This window comes from Aquarana catesbeiana, linkage group LG03 (assembly GCF_042186555.1).
Source record: "Aquarana catesbeiana isolate 2022-GZ linkage group LG03, ASM4218655v1, whole genome shotgun sequence".
Classification (NCBI taxonomy): Eukaryota; Metazoa; Chordata; class Amphibia; order Anura; family Ranidae; genus Aquarana; species Aquarana catesbeiana.
Window position 1 is genome coordinate 578,844,706 of NC_133326.1, and position 18,391 is coordinate 578,863,096.

At 44.5% G+C, this 18,391-nt stretch overlaps 1 protein-coding gene across 3 annotated transcripts in view; it reads right to left on the reverse strand.

Moving 5' to 3' along the window:
* LOC141134652 (T-cell immunoglobulin and mucin domain-containing protein 4-like) overlaps positions 1–18,391 on the reverse strand; it is a 36,667-nt gene that overhangs the window by 4,589 nt on the left and 13,687 nt on the right. For all 3 annotated transcript variants that reach the window (XM_073624098.1, XM_073624099.1, XM_073624097.1), the window contains 3 exons: positions 16,817–16,881; positions 14,310–14,403; positions 3,259–3,292 (listed from right to left, as the gene is read on the reverse strand). In XM_073624098.1, coding sequence (XP_073480199.1) covers positions 3,259–3,292; positions 14,310–14,403; positions 16,817–16,881 — 193 coding nt within the window. The remainder of the gene's footprint in view (positions 1–3,258; positions 3,293–14,309; positions 14,404–16,816; positions 16,882–18,391) is intronic.

Below are 18,391 nucleotides of genomic sequence, written 5' to 3' on the forward strand. Positions count from 1 at the left end.
TGAAGACCTATCTTAGAGGCCTCTTGATCCAACAGGTGGCAAGAACCAAGGGGAAATTCAGAGAGTGGGAGAAGGACATTAGGGATGAGATGATGCAGGCAGAGAGGCGATATGTTGAAGACCCAACTCCAGACAGGCAAAGGGATTGGCTAGATAAGCAACAAGACTATAAAATGGCCATTACAAGGAGGATGGAGAACAGACATATATTTCAGAGGCAGAGCCATTTTGGAGAAGGGGAGAGAGTGGGCCGTATTCTGTCCCTCTTGGTTAAAGCTAATACTCCCCCTTCTTCCGTCTCGGCAATTAGGACACCAAATGGAGAGATATCCACCCATGCAACAGAGACAATGCATGCATTTTGTGAATACTATAAACATTTGCATAAATCCAATAGGGGAGCTGAGAGTGAAAGAATGGACGGTTTCCTTCAGGGAATACCAATCCCGACCTTGACAGAGAAGGATAGATTAGACATAGAAGCACCAGTGACCCTTGAGGAGCTAAAGCGAGCAGTGACTGGGATGTCCAGCTAAAAATCACCAGGCCCGGACGGGCTCCCAGTAGAAATATACAAACAATATGGTGAGGTATCACTCCCAGAATTGTTGACAATATTGGGATGGGCATTAGCCAATGGGAGACTCCCCATCTCAATGTCGGAAGCCACCATCATTGTAATACACAAGAAGGGGAAAGATCAATTGGATGTCTCCTCCTATCGCCCTATCTCACTACTATGCACTGATGTAAAAATCTTGGCAAAAGTGCTAGCAACCCGTCTAAATGGATGTATTTAAAAGTTGATACACCCTGACCAGTCGGGTTTCATTCCCAATAGATCAACTAGCACCAACATCAGAAGAGTTTTTTTTAAACATCCAGATTCCAACTGACAATGCAGGTTCTAGGGCCATACTGGCCTTGGATGCTGCCAAGGCCTTTCATAGCCTAGAATGGAACTACTTATGGAGGGTGTTAGAGAGATTTGGGTTTGGCCCCTCCTTTATCAGGTGGGTGTAAATACTTTACAGCGAACCATGAGCTAAAATAAAAATCAACAATGAATATTCAGAATTTTTCCAGTTGGAGAGAGGGACGAGACAGGGCTGTCTTTTGTCTCCTTCTATTGTTCACTCTTGCAATGGAACCACTAGCAATTATGGCTAGATCACATGTAGATATAGATGAGTACCGGCGGTAAATGGAGGAGGACAAGAGAACTGTACGTGGATGATGCTCTGTTTTTCCTTGGAGATGTTGAAACCTTGCTAAATCCAGTGATACAAATGGTTGGTGAATTCGGGTAATTCTCCAGTCTGGTTATCAACTGGGAGAAATCGACTTTGTTACCAGTTGACCCACTTGGCAACCAGATATGCATGGAGCTCCCCACTTGAAGGTAGTTGCCAAGCTGAAATATCTTGGTGTCTGGATCACGAGCGATATAGACCAGTATATCAAGGGTATCTGGTGCCGACTCCCTCTATCTGTAGCAGGGCGTTGTAATTTAATAAAGATGATATGGCTATCGCAGATTCTATACTTGCTCCATAACCCTCCCATTTGGATAGGTCAGAAGTGGTTCAAGAGAATAGAATTCCTCTTTAGGGAATTAATTTGGAGGGAGGGCTAATCTAGGATTAGTTTGCAAACCATGCAACTGCCGACTAAAGAAGGGGGTATGGCGGTCCCGCACCCGAGATCATACTTTCTGGCATCCCAGTTACAACATTTAACTGGTTGTGGAGACCTGGGAGGGGGGAACCCCTGCAACAGAATGATGATAATAGGGACCCCACATAGTATACTAGTGGAGGTGTTAGAGGCGGACTCATCTGTTCATAAATGCCCAACGATAAAATTAGTCAGTAAAATATGGCAGGTAACGAAGGCATTAATGGGGTAACAGAATACACCCCCTTATGGAACAGCAAAAATTTGGCGGAAGTAAGGGGTATAGAGAGGCCCAGGGAATGGGAGAGGCAGGGTATTAACCAATTAACTCAATTATATGAGGGCAATCTCATGAAGACATTTGGTGATTTAAGATAGGAATTTAATATATCAAATAAGACATTTTATAAATATCTGCAGATCAGACATGCCATTCAAGCACAGTTTAGGTCACAAACTATTGAATGGACCCAGATCCCCACACTTCTAAAAATAATTAAACCAGTCACAACTAAAGGACTAATCTCTGAGTTATACGCTAGGTTGGGGGATTGAATAATAAGTGGAATAAGACCTTCCAGGAGTAAAGCGGAGCGGGAGAGAGACGTGGGGGCAATGACTACAGAACAATGGGACAGGATCTTAGAACGAGGAGACTTGGTCTCGATTTCTCCCTCGCAGAAAGTATCCCATTTGTTCCTAATTCATAGAGTCTACTATACCCCCCCAAAAAAAATGTTTACATTTGGAAGGAGACAAAATGATGAGTGCCCCAGATGTAAGGCATAAGGAGATCTGATCCATATGGTGTGGAAGTGTCCTAAGCTACTTAGATACCTGGGCGGAGATAGTAGCTAGGATAAATAAAACGTTTGGGATCACACTAGAACCGGAGGTCAAGACTTGCTTATTAGGAAGCCTGGAGGAAGGTAGAGTCCCGACCGGTGCCATCGAAGTAGTGTTGAGATGCCTGGTTCAGGCGAGAAAATTAATAGCACAGAAATGGCAAGCACAGACTCCCCCGACAGTGGAGAACAAGGCTGAGACCATTAATTCAATGGTTTGGAGCGAGAGGGCGACATATATTAAGCAGGGTAATCACAGTAAGTTTGAAAGAATGTGGAGGCCTTGGATGGATGAGATGGGGTGCCCCCTATAAGGAGACGGTGAGAGATTCTCTCTCGTTCCTTCTCACTCCCTCGCTTTTGCATTTCTCCCTTATGCTTTTCTCTTTTACACTTCCCCTGCCCAGGGAGATGGCTTCCCCCTTCTCCTTTGGCCATACAACTAATAGAAGTGCACGCACAACTAGTGATTGGGTGGTGTGTGGGAGGGAGGGTGGGAGTAGGTTAGGAGGGAGGGAGAGGGAAGGTAAAGTAATAATAATTTTGGTTTCTTTTTGTACTATGAGATGTTATATATTTTATGACGCTGTATGTTCTCTTTTTGATATTTGAAAAATAATAAAAGTAAACATAATTAAAAAAAGAAAAATGTGAGACTTAAATCTGTTTTTTGGGCAACACGGTCCTTATTTTAGGCATTTGTCAGTGTGGCAGGATAACCTTGGATTAATATTACCTGTCCGTTTTCTTTATGGCTTTGTAGCATTTCCCTGTAGATACAAATAAAGTTTGTTGTAATATAGAACAAAAAAAATGAATTAAATTTTTTGGCTACATTGCTATTATTTCACACATGCATTTATACCAGAGCACTGGCCATATGACCACAAGGCAAGCTGCAGACATGTCACACTGGTGTGTTTTGGGACCCATGTGGCCCTCTCACTCCTTCTTTTCAGATCTCGGTGGTTTAAGAATTGAAAAAAAATGAGGCCTCGTCTGTACTTCAGTTGAAGACTACACTTTCCTTTGGTAATTTTGTAGTGGGTTTGTTTATGATCGCTTCTCCTGCTTTACTAGCTGGTAAGAAAATGGGATCCCAGAACACCAGAAAGCCGTAGTATTCATCAGTGGCGTAACTAGAACCTTCAGGGCCCCGGTGCAAGAAACCATGGAGGGCCACCCTGACCTCCAGCCAGGGCCCTTCCCACTGATCGTGGGGGCAGCAGAACCTGGATAGGAGGGGGAAAAAATCCCCTCCATTTTCAACCTGCAGCCACTTAATGCCTATCAGAGGGAGAGGAGGAGAAGCAGACTTTTAGTGGCTGCAGGAGAAAAATTGAGGGGATTTTTTCCTCTAAATGCCCCCCATCCAGGTGTTCAGGGGCAACCTTGTATTGTGGAGCCTCTCATGGGCCCCCAACGGTCCGGGCCCTTGGGCAGTGCCCAAGTGCCCAATGGGTCAGTCCGCCCTTGCCTATGCTCTTTTTTGCATATACAATTTATAAGCAATTTCATAGGCAGTTCATATACTGTTTTCCAAGGCAATTCAAAAGCAGTTTTATAAGCAGATCATAGGCATTTTCAGAGCGTTTCAAAGCTGTTTCATTTTAGGTTTGTTATCACGCACCCTTTCTTCTTCTCCAATTACTTCCTTCTTTCCAGCTTCTCAAGAAACTACGCACCTGTACGATGGCTCTGCCTCTCTTCTCCCCTCTTCAAGATCTTCAATGAGAGGCAGTGGCGTAACTAGAACCTTCAGGGCCCCGGTGCAAGAAACCATGGAGGGCCCCCCTGACCTCCAGCCAGGGCTCTTCCTACTGATCGCAGGGGCAGCAGAACTTGGATAGGAGGGGGAAAAAATCCCCTTCATTTTCCTCCTGCAGCCACTTAATGCCTATCAGAGGGAGAGGAGGAGAAGCAGACTTTTAGTGGCTGCAGGAGAAAAATTGAGGGGATTTTTTCCTCTAAATGCCCCCCATCCAGGTGTTCAGGGGCAACCTTGTATTGTGGAGCCTCTCATGGGCCCCCAACGGTCCGGGCCCTTGGGCAGTGCCCGAGTGCCCAATGGGTCAGTCCGCCCCTGCCTATGCTCTTTTTTGCATATACAATTTATAAGCAATTTCATAGGCAGTTCATATACTGTTTTCCAAAGCAATTCAAAAGCAGTTTTATAAGCAGATCATAGGCATTTTCAGAGCGTTTCAAAGCTGTTTCATTTTAGGTGTAATTTATCACGCACCCTTTCTTCTTCTCCACTTACTTCCTTCTTTCCAGCTTCTCAGGAAACTACGCACCTGTACGATGGCTCTGCCTCTCTTATCCCCTCTTCAAGATCTTCAATGAGAAGCAGTGGCGTAACTAGAACCTTCAGGGCCCCGGTGCAAGAAACCATGGAGGGCCCCCCTGACCTCCAGCCAGGGCTCTTCCTACTGATCGCAGGGGCAGCAGAACCTGGATAGGAGGGGGAAAAAATCCCCTCCATTTTCCTCCTGCAGCCACTTAAAGCGGAGTTCCACACAAAAATGGAACTTCCGCTTTTCGGAACCCCCCCCCTCCGGTGTCACATTTGGCACCTTTCAGGGGGGGGTGCAGATACCTGTCTAAGACAGGTATCTGCACCCACTTCCGGCATAGACTCCCATGGGAGTCTATGCCTCTTCCCGTCCCCACCGCGCTGTCTGCTGGGAACACACAGCTCCCAGGAGAGAGCGGGGACCACTCGGGACGCGCAGCGCGACTCGCGCATGCGCAGTAGGAAACCGGGAAGTTAAGCCGCAACGCTTCACTTCCTGATTCCCTCACCTAGGATGGCGGCGGCAGCTGCCGAGAACCGAGTGGGTTCTCGGCGTCCCCTGCCGACATCGCTGGACCCTGGGACAGGTAAGTGGCCATGTATTAAAAGTCAGCAGCTGCAGTATTTGTAGCTGCTGGCTTTTAATATTTTTTTTTTGGGCGGTGTGGGTGAACCCCCGCTTTAATGCCTATCAGAGGGAGAGGAGGAGAAGCAGACTTTAAGTGGCTGCAGGAGAAAAATTGAGGGGATTTTTTCCTCTAAATGCCCCCATCCAGGTGTTCAGGGGCAACATGTGCGCTATTGCAATTGTTACCCCTGTAGTTATGCCCCTGGGATGAGTGGCAGCAGTGGTGGTTGGTATCAGTGGCAGTAGTGGTGGTGTGGGGGGTATCAGTGGCAGTAGTGGTGTGGGGGGTATTAGTGGTAGTAGTGGTGGTGTGGGGGGGTATCAGAGGCAGTAGTGGTGGTGTGGGGGGTATCAGTGGCAGTAGTGGTGGTGTGGGGGTATCAGTGGCAGTAGTGGTGGCGTGGGGGTATCAGTGGTAGTAGTGGTGGCGTGGGGGTATCAGTGGTAGTAGTGGTGGTGTGGGGGGTATCAGTGGTGGTGTGGGGGGTATCAGTGGCAGTAGTAGTGGTGTGGGGGGTATCAGTGGTAGTGTGGGGGGGATCAGTGGTGGTGTGGAGGGGTATCAGTGGCAATAGTGCTGGTGTGGGCGGGTATCAGTGGTGGTGTGGGGGGTATCAGTGGCAGTAGTGTGGTGTGGGGGGTATCAGTGGCAGTAGAGGTGGTGTGGGGGTATCAGTGGCAGTAGTGGTGGTGTGGGGGGGTATCAGTGGCAGTAGTGGTGGTGTGGGGGGGTATCAGTGGCAGTAATGGTGGTGTGGAGGGGTATCAGTGGCAGTAGTGGTGGTGTGGGGGGGTATCAGTGGTGGTGTGGGGGGTATCAATGGTGGTGTGGGGGGTATCAGTGGCAGTAGTGGTGGTGTGGGGGGTATCAGTGGCAGTAGTGGTGGTGTGGGGGGTATTAGTGGTAGTAGTGGTGGTGTGGGGGGGTATCAGAGGCAGTAGTGGTGGTGTGGGGGGTATCAGTGGCAGTAGTGGTGGTGTGGGGGTATCAGTGGCAGTAGTGGTGGCGTGGGGGTATCAGTGGCAGTAGTGGTGGCGTGGGGGTATCAGTGGTAGTAGTGGTGGCGTGGGGGTATCAGTGGTAGTAGTGGTGGTGTGGGGGGTATCAGTGGTGGTGTGGGGGGTATCAGTGGCAGTAGTAGTGGTGTGGGGGGTATCAGTGGTAGTGTGGGGGGGATCAGTGGTGGTGTGGAGGGGTATCAGTGGCAATAGTGCTGGTGTGGGCGGGTATCAGTGGTGGTGTGGGGGGTATCAGTGGCAGTAGTGTGGTGTGGGGGGTATCAGTGGCAGTAGAGGTGGTGTGGGGGTATCAGTGGCAGTAGTGGTGGTGTGGGGGGGTATCAGTGGCAGTAGTGGTGGTGTGGGGGGGTATCAGTGGCAGTAATGGTGGTGTGGAGGGGTATCAGTGGCAGTAGTGGTGGTGTGGGGGGGTATCAGTGGTGGTGTGGGGGGTATCAATGGTGGTGTGGGGGGTATCAGTGGCAGTAGTGGTGGTGTGGGGGGTATCAGTGGCAGTAGTGGTGGTGTGGGGGGTATCAGTGGCAGTAGTGGTGGTATGGGGGGGTATCAGTGGCAGTAGTGGTGGTGTGGGGGGGTATCAGTGGCAGTAGTGGTGGTGTGGGGGGTATCAGTGGCAGTAGTGGTGGTGTGGGGGTATTAGTGGTAGTAGTTGTGGTGTGGGGGTATCAGTGGCAGTAGTGGTAGTGTGGGGGGTATCAGTGGTGGTGTGGGGGAGTATCAGTGGTGGTGTGGGGGGTATCAGTGGCAGTAGTGGTGGTGTGGGGGGTATCAGTGGCAGTAGTGGTGGTGTGGGGGGATCAGTGGCAGTAGTGGTGGTGTGGGGGGGTATCAGTGGCAGTAGTGGTGGTGTGGTGGGGTATCAGTGGCAGTAGTGGTGGTGTGGGGGGGATCAGTGGCAGTAGTGGTGGTGTGGGGGGTTATCAGTGGTAGTAGTGGTGGTATGGGGGGGATCAGTGGTAGTGTTGATATTGAGGGATGGGTGCCACTCACTTGCAGATCACTTGGTTCCCCCTCCTTGCTCCGTCTTGCTTGGGTGAGCAGAGAGGATTGGCGGGGCCTCGAGTGAAGGCAGAACCATAGAAGATGGGCGGAGCGGGCGGGGACTGTGCCCGTGAGTGCAGGTGTGACAGAGAAGATGGGCGGGGACTGTAAGTGAAGGCGGAGCCGCAGAAGATAGGCGGAAAGGGCGGGGATAGAGACAATGGGCGGGGACTGTGCGGGCGGAGAGGATGGGTGAAGCGGGCGGGGACTGTCCACCGTGAGTGAGAGAGCAGAGGATGGGCAGGGAGGATGGGCGGAGCAGCAGGAGAGGATGGGCGGGACGACCGGGACTCCACGTGAATTACTATCTCCTGGGCGGCGGCGGGCCCCCCCACAGTGGCAGAGCTCAAGGGCCCAGTCGCAAATGCGACTGGTGCGACCCTTATAATTCCGCCACTGGTATTCCTGTATTTGTAATTTGCTACAGACCTCACTTTCAACAAATTCATTTAAGGAAGCTGATTTTATCCTTGTTCTGCACTTAAGTCCTAAGGCTCCATTCACACCTGAGTGTATCGATTTACTGGCCTTTTTTTAAGCTTTTTTGCAGCTTTTTACAAGCTTTTTTACAGCGTTTTAGAAGTGTATTACAATCATTTTACAGCTTCAGAGGTTTTTGTTTAGCCAAGCACTTGTTTAGAAAGCACTAGGAGGAGGAGAGGGAGAGGAATTTAGGGGTGGAGAGCTGCTATTTGAGCAATTTACGTGAGTTTTATGAGCGTTTTACAAGCGTTTTTCTGCTCAAGTCAGGCGTTTCTGTTGAAGTCTATGGAAATAAAAATGCTTGTAATCTGCTAAAAAGAAGCTCATGTACTTTTTTGAGCTTCAGGCATTTTGCTTCAGACGACAGAATGCTCATATGTGAATAGAGGCCATGGAATTTTGCTTGTTGGACGTTTTGGAGCTTCAAAATTGATTGTTTTACCAGCTGAAAATTGCTCAGGTGTGAATGGGGCCTTATTTTTTAGATTGTTACACTTAATTTTATATGTTTTAGTCACTATTATAATGTGAATTTTTGCACTTGAAGTACATTTTCCACCACCCTTGCTAAGTCCATGTCTTTATAGACCTTGCTTTGTCATGTTGGAACAGGAAGGAGCCATCCCCAAACCGTTCCCAAAAAGTTGGGAGCATGAAATTGTCCAAAATGTCTTGGTATGCTGACGCTTTAAGAGTTCCCATCACTGGAACTAAGGGGCCAAGCCTAACCCCTGAAAAACAACCCCACACCATAATCCCCCTTCCACCAAATGATTTGGACCAGTGCACAAAGCAAGGTCCATAAAGACATGGGCGAGCGAGTTTGGGGTGGAGGAACTTGACTGGCCTGTACAGAGTCCGGACCTCAACCCGATAGAACACCTTTGGGATGAATTAGGGTGCAGACTTTGAGCCAGGCCTTCTCATCCAACATCAGTGCCTGACCTCGCAAATGCGGTTCTGGAGGAATGGTCAAACATTCCCATAGACACACTCTTAAACCTTGTGGACAGTCTTCCTAGAAGAGTTGAAGCTGTTATAGCTGCAAAGGGTGGGCCAACTCAATATTAAACCCTACGGACTATGACTGGGATGCAATTAAAGTTCATGTGCGTGTAAAGGCAGGCTTCCAATACCTCTGACAATATAGTGTGTATATACAGTATATACAAGCATGTGTGTTTGAGCTTTGGGGTGCACACCCTCTGCACACGCCTATGCCCATACCTTAGTAGCCGTCCAGCCGTACCTTACTTGTCAAGAGGAGATCAGAACAGTCAGCAGGAGCAGGGCCGATACTGGTCAGCTGGGCGCTGCACTGGCTGCTATAATCGCCTGCTGCCTAGCGTCTAGCAACCAGTGACGTCAGAGGCCGTGGCAGCCCCAGGATTCAAAGCGCTCAGCCTCTGCGCCTAGTCAATTCGCTCCGCCTTCACCCACCCACCGCTTCCATATTCCATGCTCTACAGCGTGGCGCAGAGCCTGAGGGAAGGGAGCACGTCTGAAGAGAGCTGCCTGTGCCCGAGTGTGAGCTGAGCAGCTGTCCACAGTCCACCTGCACAGCACCTGCTGCTGCCTGAGGTGTTTCAGCCTGCCTGTCACTGTGTCCATGTTCTGGAGGCTCGGCATTGAACCTCACCCTGTCCATTCTGCCACCTGTGAGTTCCCCATAGCGGCATTGTCTGCAGGATTCTGAATCCGAGTACTGTAAGTACACTGTCATGCATCACAAGTTGTATGAGACATGAGAGCCTGAGAGGGACTTGCCTTGCCCAGCACTGATTAACCACTTCAGCCCCGGAAAATTTGCCCCCTTAATGACCAAGCTATTTTTTGCTATACGACACTGCATTACTTTAACTGACAATTGCACGGTCAGGCGAAGCTGTACCCAAACAAAATTGATGTCCATGTTCTGATTTATACTTGTTTTTAGTCCCATATCTCTCCCCGAGGATCGCCCGGCACACCAAGCCGCCTGGGCTATGCAACCAATGGCGGCATTGTGGGAGGTTACAGTCATTCCTAACATCCATAACTGCCCTCCATCTTACGACCCCAGTGGACATGCGCAGTCCACTGGGGAAGCTTATCGTGTCGGCGGGTGGTGTGGGCATGGCCTCATTCCGACATGTGTGCGTGTTTGCGCATGCGTGCCGTGGATGGAGCAGCGTGCACTCGACTCGGGGGCTACCCACGGCTAGTCCGTGCCTCTTCCCTTTCCATCAGCTGTTGCAATTAGTTGCGCCGGCTGATTGGAGAGGGAGGGGTATTTAACAGTACACTGGGGGCCAGTCCAGCATCCACTGCACTCAGCTACTGGATGCCGAGACAGGCTATCAGGATTTTGCAAGCTCTCTGTTAAAAATGTGAAAAACTTTTTCATGCTACTATATTACCAATTTAAATGGCCTTTCAGTTCCTTATGGTTCATACAACTGCTTATAATGGTATATGGGAGTATCAACTTTTGGTGATAACTTTACTAACGATACTAATAGTTGACTTTCACCTGTTTCAATATGTTAATAAAAAATATAAGTCTAACTGATATAAATACTTCATACCATTTCTATCTCAATAGTATACTATAAGTAAATACCTTAATTATTTAAATTAAATCAGTCTATCTAATTAATATTCCAAAATAAAATAAATACATTATTTATTTATTTATTTTTACATACAATTAACTGATCCAAAATTTCTTATTTCATTTTAGCCATGATCAGCTATTACATACCATAATCGCTCTCTATTTGTTGATTCTTCAATTACCATTTTCAGGTACATTATGTTCAAAAAATAAATATGTTTCATATACTATACAAGATAAATACCTATTTATATTCTTTGAAAAATTTCCCCTTTTTTCAAAATAAGAAAATAAATCAATGTACTCTGTTTTATTATTTGGCCCCGGTGAATCTTCAGGTTACACCCTGCTTATACTGGGGGGCTAAGATAGTTTTTGGGCCTTTATCTACTGTTATCCCTTTAGATATTCTTTTTTTGATCTGGCATGGATGTAAAATACTCTACAAAACAATTATAATAAGAGCTTTTGGAGCTCACCTGTCTTAATTCTTGTTGTTTTTAATTACAATATTATGGAATGCTAATTCGGTAACTCACCCAAATACGTAAGTGTACTTTGTGAAAATTATGTGTAGAATACTGTATATATGTAATGTCATGTATGCTTATCCCCTTCCCTTCAATATATTTTATCTTTTTTTGAATAGAAATCTCTCTTTCTAAATACTCACCCATGAGGAAGGAGATACGTGTACTCCGAAACGCGTTGAGTGCAAGAATATTGTATACTACTGTATGTACACTGGTGACAATGTTGTAATTGCATTCCCTATGCTACATGTTTTATACTATACATTTAATAAAATTGTCAGGAAAAGCCCTCTTGCAAATATCCCAGCAAACTAAAGTTCAAAGGAATGCCTGTGCACAGAAGCGCCATCCAGCGCTCGTGCGCGCGCAATAGCGCCAACGTGCGTACGCGCATTCGCAATAGTGCCAATAGCGCTAACGTGCATACGCGCATGCGCGATAGCGCCAATAGCAGCGCCCTGTGACAGCACTTGGCGCCAAAGGGGCTATTTAAAGAGGACTGTTCCACTGCTGCCTTGCTGTCCGGTCTACAGCGTTCCTGAAGACCCCTTGTGCCCTGTTACTTGCATTTGCTACCTGATACCTGTTGGACTGTTCCTGACTACTCTGTTTGCTGCCTGCCCTGATCTCAGCTTTTGGACTTTGACTATTCTCCCGGATTTACCTTCTGTACCTGATCTGCCCGTCTGTGTTTGACCCGGCTTGCCTGCATCCTGCTGCTGAACTACAAGACACCTCCCTGCTGTCTGCATCCTGCTGCTGGACTACAAGACACCTCCCTGCTGTCTACATCCTGCTGCTGGACTACAAGACACCTCCCTGCTGTCTACATCATGCTGCTGGACTACAAGACACCTCCCTGCTGTCTGCATCCTGCTGCTGGACTACAAGACACCTCCCTGCTGTCTACATCCTGCTGCCGGACTACAGGACACCTCCCAGCTGACTACCTGATTCAGCTCTCTGCTCCAGCCTTCCAGTCAGGCACTTGTGCCCCTTCGCACTCCCGAGCCCCTGTCATCACTACCAGGGGTTCCTGATTTGGAGGTATACGAGAGGCCGTTCCCTGCATTCCGGGCTCCACCTACCAGGTACGTAACAAAAATAAACTATTTTTGTATTCAAAATACTTTTTTACCTTGTACGTGCCTTAAAAGTCCACCACTAGGGGGTTTTGTCTTTTAGTTTCAAATACTGGATGTGGCACTAAAAAATGCATAAAATTGCCGTTCTACATAAAAAAATTTTCTAAACAAAATTGATGTCCTTTTTTCCCACAAATAGAGCTTTCTTTTTGTGGTATTCGATCACCTCTGCGGTTTTTATTTTTTGTGCTATAAACGAAAAAAGAGAGACAATTTTGAAAAAAAAAAAAAATTAAACTTTTTGCTATAATAAATACCCCCCCCAAAAAATCTTCATCAGTTTATTCAGTGTATTCTGCTACATAATTTTGGTTAAAAAAAAAAAAAAATCGCAATAAGCGTATATTGTTTGCGTAAGACTTATAGCGTCTACAAAAAAGGGAATAGATTTTTGGCATTTTTAATCTGATTTTCTGATAAATTTAATTTTAGTTATCATGATATAAAATAATGAATGTGGGGGCCTTTTGGTGGGCGTGATTTTTTTTTCATTCTTGGACCTAGGCAGCACAATGTCTTGGGCCGGCCCTGGTTGTAAGTACACCATGTTGTAATATACATGCATTGATTTGTTATGATATGTAAGTCAATGACAATTGTAATTATCCTGCAGAATCAAGAATCTGTATATACCCCTGAAGAGGATCTACCTCAAAATGCATTGGGTATCAATTTCTGCTCCGTTGGGGAATTTTTGTACATGATTTATTTTACTTATTACAGATACATATATAGTGTCGTCAATTTACGCAGCGCTTTACATATATATACAGGTATATTGTACATTCACATCAGTCCCTGCCCTCAAGGAACTTACAATCTAAGGTCACTAACTCACATTTATACATACAGATACTAGGGCCAAATAACCTACTAACATGTCTTTGGAGTGTGGGAGGAAACCTACGCAGCCACAGGGAGAACATGCAAACTCCATGCAAGTAGTGCCGACGACCCTAGTGCTGCTAGGCGGAAGTGCTAACCATTTAGCCACTGTACTGCCCTTGTTTCCCCCTTATGATGAGGCTGGTTTTGAATTAACCTTAACATGTTGTACTAGGTGCACCTACTATATACCAGCCTGTTGCTTTTGAATCTGCTTTTATTGATTATGTTAATTAAGCTTTGTTATATTTTACCATACTAAGTTACTGCCTGTTAAAGTCCCAGGGGCATTTACATTATGTGCTAGGTTTAAGTCCTTAAGTAGGATTTTACTTGTAGTGTAGGATTGCACATTTTACAGATGCCCAGTGCTAGGACTATTCCCCCTTTGGTGATCTTGAAAGATCCCAATATATGCACAAATCTGTTATCTGCACTCAAATCCTTGTATAAAAATTAGCTCTTTTATTGAATTCCATTAAAAGTGTCAGCACAACAAAGATTGCTCTATAATCTTGCAGCCTGAGGAAGAGTCATGAGCAGCTCAGAAGAACCCATTTTTAATTTTAAAGTTCTGAGTGTGGATGACAAACTTTTGAATACCTAGGTAGGACTTTAACGTTAAGAGAAATAAAAAAAAAAAAAAAACAGATTTTATTCATTTAGAGCAGGCAAATGGATAAAAATGTGATCCTACTTGGATCCTACAGCCAACAGAGATCCTCCCAGACACCTTTCACACCAGTCCCAGTGTCACCATCCCTTAAGTCCCATTCACACTTTGGACAGCGGGAACGCACCTCCCTGCTCGGATTTTTTTTTTGCATAGTTTTTGTGCAGTTCCGCGGGTCATGCATAGGGCAGCTCATTCACTTGCTTGCCCTATGTATTGCAAATCCTTTAAAGAAGCTCCAGAACCTTTATTGAGCATGGAGAGTTGTGCGTTTTGCCACAATTTTTGCGTGTTTTGTTGCAGGACAAATGCAGCAAAATTGCACTGCGCTTAGGCCGCAAGTGCGTCGTGTGTTTTACCGCATTTCCGAAAATACGGCAGAAACACACAATTCTGCCCCCCGTTTTCAGAGCAGCCAAGTGTGAATGGGACCTTAAGCAAAGGATGGGAAATATTTTTATCTCAGTGCCAGTTTAAAAATACTTACATCTGTAAAGGATCAGTGACATCAAAATAGTGAAAAGGACCACAGCGATAACCTCACAAACTGCTAGTGTTTTAGAAGGAAGATTCTCATTTTTCTGGGAAAAAAGAGACTATTTAAAGTAAAAGCTGAAATGTTGAAATGTATCTACTGTCAAAATATAAAATCATATATTTATCAACTTCTGAACTACAGAGGTGCTGAGAGGAGGAGTTCAAGGAGGCGGAGTCAGTACAGAAATCACTGCTTGCAGGCAGCAAAGTACCATAGATATGTAGTTCTTAAGCCAACATAAACAGTTTGAATTCCTGCTGAACCGGCCGAGACTCGAACCATGTATGGGCAGGCTGAACGTACCCAAGCTGATTGATCAACTTGGGTACAACCAACCTGCAGGATTTTACATGATATTATCACTAGTGGCTGTTATAGCTGCTAGCAACAATCACTGTGTTCTCTGCCGGGAGAACACAATGGTTCGGCGGGAGGGATTCATTAGTCAGCACTGTGTGTCCCTCCAACCTGTGGTTGCAGGAAGGAAATTCACTTCATCTATGGCCACCAACCTTGGAAATGGAAAACAGCAGAGGAGAAGCCGCAAAGCATGCAGGGAATCCATAAAGTTGTGGAAAGAGATGGCCATGAGACAGGCAGACCTCACAACGTAAAAGAAGATTTTCCCAGTAAGCCTATAGTGTATTGTCAAAAATATCTATTGATTGTATTGCTAGTACAATGCCGATGTTATAAAATTAAAGTGTATGCTGTGACCATAGATTTCCTTTTAGAAAAATTACTACAACCTCAGCCCCCTGCCCCCTGCTGTCCTCTTCTTCATTCATAAAAGCCTTTGTAGTGGTTTCACAGAATGCAACACATTCTGTGAATGGGGGAGAGGTTCCTGTTATTCATCCACCTCTCCCCCATTTACAGAATGTGTTGCATACTGTGAAACAAGGATTTTAATGAATGGAAGAGAGGAGAGGAAGGGGTGGGCTGCCATTGAGACTTCTTTAATTACTGCGGTAGTAGAGCTAGGGCAAATAGCCCATAAAGCCTTGGAGGGTCAGCATTGTAAAGAGGTCCAGGCATCACTAGAAAGAAAATATCTACACTTGAGGACAATCAGCTGGACATAGGATACCCTTCTATACAAGTAAGTTATGTTCCTGAAATTGTAGTCTAAAAATAAATAAGTTAAAGTAGGACTAAAAGGCAAAACTTTTTTTTTTTTCATTTTACATAGCGTAAGGGTTATAACCCTGTCAGGTCTTATTTTCTTTTCCATCTGAATATCATTAGGGAGATTTTCCTTCGCTTCCTGTCCCATAGCCAAAACAGGAAGTGAAAGGAAATCCCTCCAAAGTGGGAGAATACTTCCCCTCTATTCCTGTTCTGGAGACAACCCAAAATTTGTGATTTTCATTTACTTTTACTCTTGGTGATAACAGTAAACACGACAAATAGAAAGAGTGCATTAACAATAAAACAGACAGAGGTTCCAATACCTCTCCACTCTGTCCAAAACTAAAAAAAAAAGTTTTACCTTTTAATCATACTTTAACTAAACGTCAGCTTTAAATTGTGCTGACAATAAAGATATGTCATTATTCTATAAGGATAAGCACAGAGAATTTCTCAGAGGGATGTCAGTTCAGAAGAGGCAGCGTTGTCAGAAAGTTAGGAGTTCACTGGATTTCTGGCAGATGAACAGGTATTTTTTTGTATTCACAGTGCTTTAAAGAGACAAAACATGGGAAATATGTACTGTATGTACTGCAAAGATATACTGAATAGTTTTTTTCTTAATTTTCCTCAGACATAAATATAACATAAATCTGTAAATAAACAAAACACCAAGCGCAATAATGTCCTCACCGTGATATATGAAGCCAAATGAGTGTAAATCAAAATATGTGAATGCACGTAAAATTAAACTCTAATTAAGTGAATAATAGTAGATATTTGATTGAAGAATACGAAATCAAGCTGCTATCAATTACACAGTGATCAGAATCCCATGAAAATGAAATACGTATAAAATATAAATTGATGCGCTCTGATAAATAGTTCAATCAATGTGAATAAATAAAAATCGTGCTAAAAGCCAAATGTGATCAGGTATAGATAAAGACTGCCAAGTCGCTAAAATATAAAGTCGCAAAAATGAATGAATTTAAAAAATAAATGAATTTAAAAAAAATGTGTGTAACTCTAATCAAATACTAGAAAGATGTGCAGGTCCACTGAAAAATGTGTTGAGGCATGTACAATTTCTCCAAAGTGAGAAGTGCAAAGGTTAATATATACGAAATGTGTGTGCAAATATGCTATAGATGCACAATGGTGCATCTATAGCATATTTGCACACAAATTTCGTATATATATTAACCTTTTGCACATCTCACTTTGGAGAAATTGTACATGCCTCAACATAAATCTGTGCTTTTTCAATCAGGAACATGTTAGTGAAAACATTTTGAGAATCCAAGAAATATTTGTACTGTTACCTTCATTGTGACTTTATTTGTATTCTTTACAGGAAAAGTTGTGAAAATGCTGGATGCACTGCCACCTAGAGGTAAAAATTATGAATTAAAATCTATGTTACTAAATTAGTATAATCTACATTATTTCATGCACGCCACTACTGCCAAGTTTTGAAAATAATAAATAGGACTTTTATCTACAGAATCTCCATAAAAAATGAGCAATATTTGGATATACCATTCACACTATACAGTCTAGTTAACTCACAAGAAAATTAAAAGGCTGTTCCAACACAGGGTTTAAATTACTGTACTTTAGCCACTTACTGTATACACAGAAAACCCTATACCAGAAATGTAAACAATCACAACAAGAGTGACAACAGAAAACGATAGAGTCCATCAAGTCTGCCCCGTTTTTATTTTTATTTTATTTTTTTAGTCTGGGTATAGATGTAGTTTTGCCCCAAGAATGTATACATTCACAGTGACTGACTACTTCTGCTGAATATTTGTTCCCAACATCAACTACGCTTTCAGTAAAAAAGGTTCATTTTGAACTTTCCTCCTGCTAGCTTGAGGTCATGTATCTATGTTCTTGATTTTGGCTTCACACTGAAGATACTATTAGCAGGTTATTGAATCATGAGCTTGGAAGCTTGTTGTATGCAGAGAATACTTTACTTTCATAGAGGATGCCTTTATCATGTCTTACAGGAAACAGGGCAATACAAGTAGATAAAAAAAAACCTGTGCGGCAGTTGTCCAACTTCTGCCTATGACTACCACCTTCCACCGGTGCTCGTGGCCCACAGGACACCGTCCGGCTTGACATCACGAGAGTTCATCCCCATGCCTATTTGACGCACTGCTATACGGTATGTGCGTCCTACAGATCTGGTAAGGGTATCCATTTACTTCCATTCAACATCTGTTTGCCTTGGTATCCGCTGTCTCCTTTCCATTTGAGTATCCACTCACCTTCCGGTGTCTACTGGTGCCCCCTGTTGGAGAAGATACCCCTTTACTTTTCACCATATGGACTTCCACTATTTGCTGTTCCATATTTCACTACAGACACTTTGACTATTTATTGCTGGTTTTCATTGCTGTTTTTTTCACATTTGTATGTTGTCTTATTCACTTTTCCTACGTGTGTATTTAGTACACTATTTACATATTTATTATATTACACATTTTTGACATGTATATGTAATACATGTTGGATGTTTCTAGTGCTGCACTTTGTGTATTTGAATCAATACAAGTAGATACCCTTAGATACAGAAGGTATATCCTGTTATTAATTTGTACCATAGAATAAACACTATCATACTGCAGTGCCACCTGCTGGATAGAAAGGTATAATACATATATATAGTTTACATTATAGAAATCTACTTGCTGTTGCTTCTTTCAACACCCCTTCTCAACAGCATGTGCTTTGTCAAAATACATTCAGCTTCTTCTGGAAATTACTATGACGTTCCTTCAACAAAGGCTTGGTGAGTGCATCAGCAGTCATCTCCTCTAACGGGCAATATTGAATATCGATAACATCTTGCTCTTGATTATCCCTCAGTAGGTGATACTTGA